Here is a 12,701-nt window from a genome sequence, read left to right as displayed (position 1 = left end):
GAAGACCTTAATAAGAACATCGTTTGTAGTGCTATTGTCTATCTAATGTAGGTTTCATTATGTGAAATCATTTCTGGTTATACATGTTCAATAAAAACAAATGAGATTGTTAACATTAAAGGAATATGTACATTACAAATGAAGGAAATGTTTTGAAGTAATGAAATAAAAATCAGTAAACTATTCGAACGAGAGAGAGAGAGAGAGAGAGAGAGACAGAGAGAGAGAGAGAGAGAGAGAGAGAGAGAGAGAGAGATACAGATGCACAGAACAATTTAAGCAATATATTGTTATTAATTGGAGAACGCTTGAGAATCTTGTTGCAAACATTCATGTTTAATTCTTTTTTTTATCATCCTTCGTTGATCAATGGTTTAATAGGGATAAATCATATATCTACATGAACATATATTGGCGTATATCATATCATAAGCTAACAAATAATCCTCTAGTAAATAATACCAAGTTTAAATCTGATATCCGTTTTAATCTTATACAATTCATTGCACAGATATCAAGGTTTAAATTTTGAATTTTCAATAAGTTTTTATTTCCATGATCTAGGTTAATAAAATAAATAAGAGTTTAAACTAGAGGTACTGAGAGCAAGCTCACAATTGATACCCCCCGCAAAGAAAAATCAAAACTGGTGTATTTTTCTATTATAGAAAATATTGAATGAATCTTTTTCACCGTCCATTTTCCATAAATAGCAACTGCTCTATTTTTTTATTTTTTTGTCAATGCAAATATGAGTACATAAACCAATTTCTATTATTTAAATTCCATTTTATTTCAAGTTAACTGTTAATGCATGAGGACATTTGCATCCTTATGTTAACAAACATGACTCGAATCAAACGAAATGTCAAGCAGCCATTTAAAATTAACATTTTGAATTTTTGGTATACTGAGCCCGATCTTTTTTCCGAATTTTTTTGCCCACAAATTTTTTTCCAAAAAAAAAAAGAAATACATCAGGGCAGGCCATTTTCAGAGAAACGGGGATTATAATCTAAAAAATAATTTTATGTGGCCTGAGACAAGCAAGCTTTGTGTCAAATTTTAGCTTCTAATTAGTTCCATTAATACACGACATGACACAAACAGGAATTACGCATTTTTTAAACAATGACCTTGCCCTTGCCCAAATGACCTTGGTTCAAGGTCATGACACACCCTTAGGTCATAAGAAATCTTTGTGTGAAGTAAAAACTTCCAATATTTCTCCATAAGAAAGATATAGACCGGACACAAATTTTGCACAGACAGATAGACGGAGAGACGGACGGACGAAAAAGGTGATTCATATATTTTCCTGCTAAACTTCGTTTGCAGGGGATATAACTAAAGTTAACACGCACCAGAATGAATTCGATAAATTGTTAAGTTGTACTTATTCGGAATATTTGTTGATTAATCGTTCTTTGAATCGTATTGATTTTTCTCAATTTGTACTTGGTATAATTCGAATTTTGTTAAGTCATACCAATGACCGTTAAATTTTTTTTATTTATTTATCTTATATCTACCGGTTTTAGAATCTTGCCTACAGCAGGAACTACCAACTTTAACTTTTGAATTTAACGAAAGACCCAATTATTCCTTAGCAACGAGCTTTGTTCAATCATTATTATTTTTTGTCTTCGAAAAAAAAAATGGAATGCCTGCAAATCATATAGACATCAAATGATTTTACAATTGAGTGTGTTGTTTTAATAAGGGGTGGGGGTAGGAGTGGGGTATGAGTTGCCCTAATTGTTGGGCTAGTTGTCTTACACATTGATGTAAGTTCATTTAGTGTTCATTAGTATCATTTTCCATAACATTTATCGGTTCAAGTATCTTCTTATGGAAAATGGGGATGAAGTATATCAAATCTAAAATGAATAGTGGTACATTGTATTTACTAGATCATGCAAACTTAAAAGATATTGCTTATAACAAGAGGTACACGGGCCACGTGACGCAAGGAAGCAACACTATTCAACTTCTGAGAAGCTAACTATCTTTACTACAATCATAAAAATAATGATAAATGAAAACAGAAGTTGTATTTAATATCAATATAACAAATAAATAAGATCAGAAATATTTTTTTCTTTGAATTATTTAACTTATACTTTTTAATCAATGTAAGTTTGGTGTGATAAAAATAAAAACCAATTCCATGAAAGTGTGATTTCATAATCAAATGTCTATTGTTTTTTAAGACACATGTTTGAAGTCAGGATAAAAAGTATAATATTGAAACCAATTGCGATGCGAATGAATTTGTCGCAAATTTTTAAACAAAAACTCACCGGATGTTCCGCCTTCAGTTCTTCTCCACTTGTGAATGTTTTGGGATCAATATTGTCTAGATCACCAATATCTTTAGGAAACCACGGGACTGTTCATAAAAAAAAATACATTAAACACAATTATCCCACTCGTGTTTAACTGCGCATTTTTTTTACCTAAAAAGGGCTGTAAATATTGTAGTTAGTAGAATTTGCTCCAGCAGAAAATGCTTTACGAAATAATGATTAACTTTTACTTTTAGTAATTATTGATTATGTTAACGATGTAAATCTAAAATTCATGCGCAGATCCAGAACATCAGTTACGCAACTCTTTCCATTTCTGTTTATGTGCATGCTGGTTTATTGTTTGCCTAATGTATATATAAACAATTTTTAGCCTAAATGGGGACCTTTTATGTGTTTAAATATTCAAATCTAATTCTTTATAATCAAGACCAACCTCATATAATCAAATTTAGGTTGTTGTTTTTTTTATTTAAAGTATATATATCAGCTACTGACAATATCCATTTAAGTATTGAAAGCATATTTTGGAAGCTTAATTTCATAAAACCCAAATCATTATTACATATATTACTGTTTCTATTAAGAAATTTTGACTGTTTGATCAATATGCGGTTTATTAATGCAACTGGAAGTATTTCCGTTTTTCTGGAATATCTATTGTATTAAATTTAAATATTCCAGATGTCAAATACAGCCTCCCCCCCTTTCTGATGTATATGTTTGGTTCCCATTTTATGCATACACCATTTATTCATATTGATGTACAGTTGTCAACACAATAAACGTGATTCACAAAACAATATATAAGATTTTTTTACAATATGTAAGTGGTAAAAATTGTATGTAATCTGAAAAGGCGAGTGCATGCATATTTTAAACCTATAAAAGTTGTATCCAATTTATCTCCCCAAAACATGATCAACTCGCTCTACACTTTCCGCCATGACTTTTGTTAGTCAATATGCGTCTTTAATTACCCCATTATTTCAATCAAAGTTATTTCAATCAGAACTAAGAGCATTCAAGAAAAGAATTGGCGCATTTTATTCATTCAACTTATTTGTTCTTTTTTTTTGTACAAAAAATTGTACAATCCAAGGTGCCTGAACATGTATCTGCCCGGTGCATGGTGAACTCGTCCTACACCATGGTGTCATGGTGTGAGTTAGTTAACCTACGTACTTTCTATCAGAATTAAAATGACGAGTAGGCCTATTTATTTTTTTCAACATTTTTCAACTCCTTTCTAAATAAGTTCCCACTAGCAATACTCACTCTTAACGTAACTATTCAATATTATTTCATTACAAGTATATTATGATTTTGTATGATAACCCCACTGACATGGATCCACCTAAGGGAGTCTAACACCTTACTTTTATTTGAGCTATTTCGGGTTGGCATATCAAAAGTGAAAGTAGTTTTTTTTTTATCAGCTTGACAGTAATAATTCATTAAGAAAAAAAGAAATTATTCATGTAGTTAACGGACATCATCTCATTCGTCTCAAAATACCAAAAGTGTAAGCAGTTACTTCTGTAGTTTATGGGCAAAATGTCTTCATTTATAACTAGGAGACTAGTTGTTCTCAAACAATTAGAGGTCTTTTTCCACCTTCTTGTTTTTCTATGTTTGCAATAAGATTGCTTCAATAGAATTAAGTATTTTCTCCGTGTTACTTCAAAAAAAAAGTGTCAAACGATTAAGCTTGCAATTTTTGTATTGCTTGACCTTGACCTTTGACCTTTATGTCATTTTGATCTGACAAGGTAGACGCTTCAATACCAAGTGGTCTGATGTATCTATGATCATTGATTCAAAAATTATTTGTGTTTTTATTCAAAATGCGAAACTTTCAGGGGCAATAACTGCTAAAAAGGGACTTTCGACCTTCCGGTATGAATTAACTGAAGGAGAGTCTAAGTGTACTGAATACATTAGTAAAAGTTTCAAGTCTCTATCTCTTATGGTTAATGAGGAGTAGCGATAACAAGTATTTTGTACAATAGGGGCAATAACTCTATAATTGTTACATGGTAAGGGTCAAAAGATTATATTTCTAAATGTCTTATGACGTCCTACTAAATTCCATTAAAAAAAAGATTTTCCCTTCCACCCTAAACAAAAGAGATCTAAAAACTGATTAATTAAGGGATTTTCAAATGACCTTGACCTTTGGCCTTTATGTCATTTTGTTTGTCCAAGGTAGACGCTTCCTTCCCAAGTGGTCTAAAGTCTCTGTGACAAGTAATCAAAAAGTTGGAAGTGATTTTATGGAAATGTAAATACTTTCAGGGGCAATAACTACTGAAAGGTGGCCTCAGATCCTTTCGGTGAGCTAGATTGAAGAACCTTCTAAGTGTACTGAAGACATTGGTAAAAGTTCCAAGTTTCTATCTCTTATGGTTTCAGAGGAGTATCGATAACAAGCTTGTTGTATATAGGGGCAATAACTCTTTAACTATTTAAAGGTATGAGCCAAGGGACTACATTTTAAAATGTCTTAAGATGTCCTATTATATGCATGAAAAAATTTTTCTCTACCACCCTAAACAAAAGAGATCTAAAAACTCATTAATTAACGATTTTCCGGTGACCTTGACCTTTGACCTCTCTGTCATTTTGTTCGGCCAAGGTAGACTACATTTGTATGATGAGAGAGAGAGAGAGAAAGAGAGAGAGAGAGACAGAGAGAGAGAGAGGAGAGGAATTAATCAAAAATCGATTTGATTAACGATTATTATTCTTTATCTTTGCCGACAAAAACTCTGCGATAAAAAATTCTGCTAGGTCGGCAAACAAAAATAACCTACAGATGTTAAAATGTAGTATGGTTAATAATTCACCCCAATCGCTACTTCTCGGGCCATTCCGGCAAGCTTGGAGAACACCTCAAATGTATTAACATCATCGGATGTTAGAATTTTATACAAAATGGAGTCGCTTCCCATTAAAATAAATATCGGTTAGACAGCATTGTAAGTCACTTCTGTGGTATATTTTAGAGTATATCATTGACTTTAATAAATGTAACTCACGTTTCAACAGATCTTAAAATGTGTTGAATTTATATCAAGTTTTATAAAAAGGGGGGTTGTCATGGACGCCTAGGTATTACATCCGAAGTGTTTTTTCGAGCTTGCCGGAAAGGCCCGAGAAGTTGCGATTGTAATTCACCCTTTTCCCGAATCCAGTCGATACCCAAATGTTATGTGTAAAGCAATCGGTTGATAAAACACGAAATTTATAAATTTTGACATCGATGCTTTATCATTTCACATAGATTATAATAATAAATGCATCTTTTGGGCGAACATTACATGTATGTAAACCTTTGAAAATAATTATAAACTTAAGACAGATTTTGAATGATTATAATCCCGATGTTCCCTGCCGTAATGATATTTCTAATCAAAAGTGATAAATCAGACTTTTTTTATTTTACATGTAACAGTTTTTTTCTTTGATCGATAATTACATCAGTTAGTTTATGGCTTCAATCACACATACAAGGATGGCCAGTTTTCACACATTGACGCAGTCACACGGTCGTTTGTATAGTTTCCTGTCTAAAGTACGGAGGTTTTTCTTAATATCAGACAGACAACAGATTTGTAGCTGTATATAGACATACACAAAGAAAAAACGGTAATAATTACTTTTTAGCGTTGACTTCCAATCAGTAAGAAGACAATCATAAAGCAATGAATTTCAAATTCTTTAGATCCATAGACATTAACGAGAATAAATACATGAATATAATTTGGACGACAAATGTACATTTAGCCCCTAGCCACATTACTGCGTGTTTACTGTAGTAGTTTGCATTCAAATACTAAAGCCTTCATACGTTAGAGAGAGAGAGAGAGAGAGAGAGAGAGAGATTTCATAGTGTTCAGGAAATCAATATATAAGCAACATATGTCAATAAACGCATGTACATGTATACAGGTATGCATGTATCTATATATAAGATGTGAATAAATATTAAACAGTCCTTCCTCCTTTAAAATGTAAAATAACGTTAGTGCATAGCTGAATGTTGTTTGCATGCAGTCATTGGTGTAACGACGAAAAGTGACCCCCGTAGAATATTGACGTGGGTGTCAAATTTTTACGGTGAAAACTGACCCGCGGTCAGTATTCAATGACAAGTAGAGTTCTTTATCTACAGTAGAAAACCATTCCAGACCTGTAGATCTAAGACCCACAATACGTTGAAAACTGACCCCCATAGAATTTTAAACCCACTTCTAAACTACATAGAAATTATAGAGATTAAAGGCGATACGTTTAGCATTCATTTTTGGTGAGTGTTCGGGGGGGGGGGGGGCATTTAAAAGATTATATACAGAACTAGAGACGAGCTCGTTGCAAGCAACGATTAGGTTTTCCGTCGTAGCTGCGTCATACTTGTGACGTATTACAAAAATTTGATAGCTGACCATAGTACAATATTAGATGTGTAGACACTGAGAAACATAGTATTATATATCTGTGACCGCGTAGATTTTACGGTGATAGAGAATTCGTCTGGATCTGCATCGGTCGTGTGCAGTACGAACCGGGTGAGGGAATATTGGCGTAAAGTGTATAAGGTATAATGTTGTGGCGCGCTGTGGGCCGTAAGCTAAAACGAAGGGTAGGTTTGCCGTATTCCCGAAGGTCCACCAGTTTACAGTTCCAGAGAAATAAACAGGCAATTGGTGCAGGATTCCGTTTTTATTGGACGAGACTCAACGATGGCAACATTATAACAATTTAACAGACAGACATGTTACAAACAAGTCGGATATGGCCAGTAGTAGCCTCCGGACTCAAGACTCTGGGAGAGTCGGACGTGCCCGGGGCTGGCCGCCGTATTCCAGACTGCGCATTGACAATTGTACATAACTATTTATAAGAATCTTAACAATGAGTATAAATTGACAGGTAATAATATAAGTAAGCTGAGTGAAAGGTTCACAGATATAAAATAATTAAATAAACTCAGTGAGTCTTTAATGTCCAAGAAATGAAAATCTGATAATTGCACAATGATGTTTTAAGAGATTAACAGTCCTTGAGACATGACACTCTGTCTCTTTGAAATCACATATAAAGTCTGAAAAGTGTCAATCACTAAATAAAAAAGTAACTTTGTAAGATATAAACTGTGAGAAAAAATTACGAATTTTACAAGTAAAAAAAAAAAAAAAATTATAATTGAACAGTGCATTTTGCACGATGATACTACATGTTTATAAGCAAATATAGATCTTAACACGTTGTCTCTAGTTTGATTCGCCGCATTTTATTCACAGAGTGGGACTGTGGTTATGCCCGGTACGAAGGTAAAAAGACCATTGGCAAACGTTTTACACGCATTTTTATCGAACGCAAGCGTCAATAATTCTCTAAGTATATATGCGGAGATCCTGGAAATTTTACAAGGGGTTTTGAAGAATAATTTTGTATTTCGATGAGGGGGAACATGCGCGGATCAGAAAAATTTTCCGGGGTGGGGGTTGAAAAGTCAGACGGTTATTTGAGTTTGCCAAGGGATGTCCGAGGCATATTTGGTAAGTTTATAATGTAAACGTAATTGAAAGAAATTTCGCTGGGGGGGGGGGGGGGGTCTGGAACCCTCCCCCTTCTAGATCCGCGCACGGAGAAGACCGATGCCGGTATTTTTACTCTAATTTTAACCATTTTTATTTAAATATTCATGTTCATAATTATCAGAAAACCAATATAACCTTTCAAAGCAGTTAAAACTTAAGATACGAAACATTTAGTCTCGGTGAGTATTGCGTCCGCGTATGAAAATAATGGCAATTTTCAAGAAATTCGGATGGACGATCTGTGTCCTAGGTCGTCCATCCGATTCTTTTTCTAACTAAAAGCTACAGACCTGCAGTTAGAGATTGTCAAACTCTTATTGATTATGTCAATTTGTTTGTCTCAAAGAATCATTTTTTAAATCAATAAAGTTTTACCTTAAAAAAAAAGAAAGAAATCGGGCACAATTTTCAATGTTAGCATTTTACAATTTTATGGTCAAATAAAATATCAAGAAACAACTCTTCATTGCTTTATCCGAAATATTGCATGAAAAAAAATTTACATCGCATTTTTTAAATTACAAAAGGATATTCAAAATGAACTTGGATTAACCGCCAACAAACAGGCATAAAGAGAGACTGAGAACCAATTTCTTTTCTTCTTTTTTTTTACATCAAAAGAAATTAAAAAATAAATCAAAATATATTTTTTCTTTGTATGCGTTAATGAAAATGTAGATCAGCAAGGGGTTCTTTGTCGTGCAAGCACCTACTTACATATATAATGTAACAGATTGTTACACGGGTCTACAACGATGATATATCGAAAAGGCAATATTGTGGGTGAAAGATGAATGTGTAGTTTGTTTTTGAAGTTTATTTTTGATACATATAATTATATTTATCTGGATCGGTTATGTTTGCTAGTTTGTTTTGTTTATTAAAGAGGGGAATAAAGAAATGAGTAATTTCCAAGCACGTAGCATCGTTTTTGAAAGTGGGGGGGGGGGGGGCAAACTCATCCAACAAATCTTGACAAGCAAAAAAAGAATTTTTCTTTGAAGAATTTTCCAAAATTTTCAAAATTTCACTCATAATACCATGATTTTCATACCATTTTTTTTTACATGCTACAAAAAAGGGGGGGGGGCAACTCCATGATAATTCAATTTTTTATGTAAATTTTAAACAAATAGTTGCTGAGAGAAAAAGTGGGGAGAGGACATCTTTATGTCATATAACATGTGAAACTGATTTCATTCCACCCACAAGCTTGAAATAATGAAATAATTTTAATGAAAACAATATAAATAGACGTCATAAATCTCATATCAAACGACATATTACCACTTGATTCTGCGCGTCTTTTTAATGAATTTATAAACAGCGGCAAATTCTCAAATGTATTTTTAAAGGTAATGTTAGCTGCAAGTCTGTAGACCTTGTATGAAAAATTTCGGATGGTAGTCAATTTTTCCGGGATACAGACCAAGCGGTACATATGCAGTTAAGGTAACTAAGAATGATTCCAATAAAATACTTTGTTGAGTAATGCAAGCTTTTAAGAAAGCAATACTTATATTTGTTTAAAATATAACACCCAAATACTTCGTCTTACATTCGCTATTTGTAGAACAAGCAGAACCAGTATCAGTCTGACCGACCTCACCATATACATTATTGGAATTTAATTGTCCTAGCATTGCATTGCTCTGCATGTACACAATTTCTTATAAAAATTAAACACTTAAAGTGTTCATCTATATGGCTACACATAACGTACACGCGTGATTCAAAATAACCAACACGGAAAACGGTAAAGAATTCAGTCATTGATTTTACATTTTATAGAACTTGTAAAAAAAACACATTGCGGGTCTGAATGTTTGTTGATATGTCAATCTATCAATATACAGTTTGTTAATTATTTTCGATTGCTAAGACTACAGCGTATTTGATGAACATTGAACAACATTTTTTCCATGCCACTTTTTTCCATGGAAGATAGCGAATGTATACAAGTATAAAGCATTTATAAAATTTATTTTATTTAATTACCTCTTTAGAATTGTGTATGGAATAAATAATTTATACGTTGCTGCTGAAGGTTGTTTGGTATTTTCGTTTGTAGATGTTTTGCAAGTAAAAAACTTGAAACGCGGGGCAAGTCATAATTAATATCCCTGATAACCGTAACTTAAAACTAGCGGCTTTGGATTCAAATATTATCGTATACGAATATTAAGTTCACTTTTAAAAATCATCTCCACGATGATAATTATATTATATCCATCGCAAATCAGTATTTCTTTTTTTGCTTTAAAAGAATTGTTCTATCGGGAGCAATCCCGCGTTCGTTTAAATTGCCAGCGTACATTTGTCATGTCAGTAATACACATTGTGCTTTATAAGACGGCCGTGTATACGTATTGTAGAAAAGTTGAGTTTAATTACCATGCATTGGAACCATTTTATTAACACATCTCCCAGTACTGAAACAATTCAAAATGTCTCTGTTACAGTAACACAGTGGGGCGACGCGTTAAACGTGTACGTCCAGCTCTACAAGCACATGCATTATCGTCTAGGCGACGGCCTGGATACAGCTAGCGACTCTCCTATCGATCGGTTACCTGAGACTCGTAATGCATCTAAATATAGACAGGGGCACAGTTATGAAACAAACAACAAAAATAAGGTCAAAGAGGTTCATCTATATGAAATGAAAATGTACATATGAATAAAAACATTTGGGAATTTTATGTGGAATTATTTTTGCACACTACATGTATCAGTTAGTGCATTACAAGAAGCCCTTTCATAACCTCATAAACGTGCGCACCCCCACAAAAATGGACCGAACTGGCAACAATTGTTTCTGCAAATACTGACTATAAATTACGAAAACATTAAATTGAATACTATAGAAGGATTCAAAATTAATTTCTTTACAACTTTGCTTCAATAATGCATTAGAAATTTTTATTCCTTTTTAAGTTATTGACAAGAAACTTTGGACGCCTCTAACTCCCTAATTATAAGGGCCAGCCCTTTTTTCGGCATACCGAATGAAAGGTCTGAGTAAGACCAAGAACTTTTAAAATACATGTTATAACAAATTTTTATCAGGTAGAAAACTAACACGGAAAATGCGCGAATTTTTTTGATTTTTTTTCTTACCTATGTTTCAACATCTATACCACCCCTTTAATTTGCATTTAAATAATAAATAAAATATATCTCGCACAAATTCAATGTATTAGCTTCCAAACCAGCCCATCTTTGAGACTCTGCCAGTCATCGTTAAAGCTAAACCCCCTGGACAAAAGAAGTCGTTAAATTTTACAAAAAGGGGAATAACTCAAAACCGGATAGGGATTTTCCTCAACTAAAATAGGCAACGACAACATCACGCGGCATGTTATCAGTCCTGAAATTTTCAAAACAATCGGTGAACAAACGAGCGAGATATTAAGGATCAAAGTTGGCGTCTAGAAGAAAAAAAAAATAATAAGAAATTTGAAAATTTTTCAGAATAATAGTAAGGTTTTCCGCTCCCAGCGGAAAACCTTAATTAACTATTCGCTTCCCGCTTAACCCTTTAACATATATAACATCACTTTTAACAAAGCGATGTCTGTGTTTATCTTGAAGTACTTGTCATCTTGCCTTGTGAAACCACTTCGCTAAGCTTTTTTAAGGTTGTGTCCCCCCCCCCCCCCCCCCCAGGGTATATATATGCATTATGATGTGCTCGCAGGCGCTCCTTTTTTGCATTATGCTCGCTTTCCTAAATAGGCCCAATTATTAGAGTAGATGATTTCATAGACAAACTTAAAATTAATGACTACGATTTGCATATTTTTAGAAGAAAAAACCTATAAAACAAATGTTAATCTGTTGTATTTAGCTAAACTGAATATCTGACAACCAAACAAAACACCGTCACACCAACAGACTTATCTTACAGGTACATTTAAGATAGCAACTCGCGTGTAAATTCCGAATTTTGGATATATCACGATTGCGCTAACGTTACACTAAATGTTTGATGAAAATTGTAAAGCCAAAGTAAAAGACAAAGTTTTGAATGTTAAAGGTAGATTAAGAAAACACATTGATTTTTGGAGAAATGTATTGAAAGCTAGAGAAAATGTTTGCAATATTATTTTTTCTGGTTATATAGTGCCTTTTTACGAATTGCCTTAAAGTAAAATTTTGTAAAAATAACAAGTCTGCAATTGCACATTCAGATTTTGTAAGCAAAAGTTTTCAATAATTATTGCAAAGTGGTATTGTTGTTAAGGTAGATCAAATTCCGCACGTGGTGAATCCTCTGACAGTGTCGGTTAATGCAAAGGTAAAGAAAGGCTCATATTAGACTTGAGGCATGTAAATAAATATGTTGTAAAATACAAATTCAAACTTGCGGGTATTAAAGAAGCTTTAGATTTTGTACATAAAAATGGTTTTATGTATAAATTTGATCTTTAATCAGAATATCACCATATTGATCTGCACGCTTCAATGTATAAATATATTTGGATTTTCTTGGGATAATTGTTTTTATGTATTTTCTTCTTAACCTTTTGGTTTATCATCAGCACCATTAATTCATTTTACAACGATCCTGAGGATTTTAGTAAGATTTTGGAGAGAACAAGGTATTTATATCATGTTTTATTTAGAATGATGGATTTGGTTTTTCAGATTCTTTTGCCAATTGTGAATATTCATCTATAAAGGTATACAATACATTGTTTAAAGCAGGTTTTGTTGTAAATACAGAGAAGTATGTGTGGGTGCCTCAAAAATGTTTAGAATGGTAAGGATTTACTTGGAGCAT

General features: G+C 33.1%; 1 protein-coding gene across 2 annotated transcripts in view; it reads right to left on the bottom strand.

The window, feature by feature from the left end:
• LOC128169886 (phenylalanine-4-hydroxylase-like) overlaps positions 1 to 12,701 on the bottom strand; it is a 103,829-nt gene that overhangs the window by 54,379 nt on the left and 36,749 nt on the right. For both annotated transcript variants that reach the window (XM_052835922.1, XM_052835921.1), the window contains exon 4: positions 2,304 to 2,392. In XM_052835922.1, coding sequence (XP_052691882.1) covers positions 2,304 to 2,392 — 89 coding nt within the window. The remainder of the gene's footprint in view (positions 1 to 2,303; positions 2,393 to 12,701) is intronic.

This window comes from Crassostrea angulata, unplaced genomic scaffold (assembly GCF_025612915.1).
Source record: "Crassostrea angulata isolate pt1a10 unplaced genomic scaffold, ASM2561291v2 HiC_scaffold_248, whole genome shotgun sequence".
In the NCBI taxonomy this organism is placed as follows: Eukaryota; Metazoa; Mollusca; class Bivalvia; order Ostreida; family Ostreidae; genus Magallana; species Magallana angulata.
Note: the sequence above shows the minus strand (reverse complement) of the source record. Positions and strands in the feature narration are given on the sequence as shown.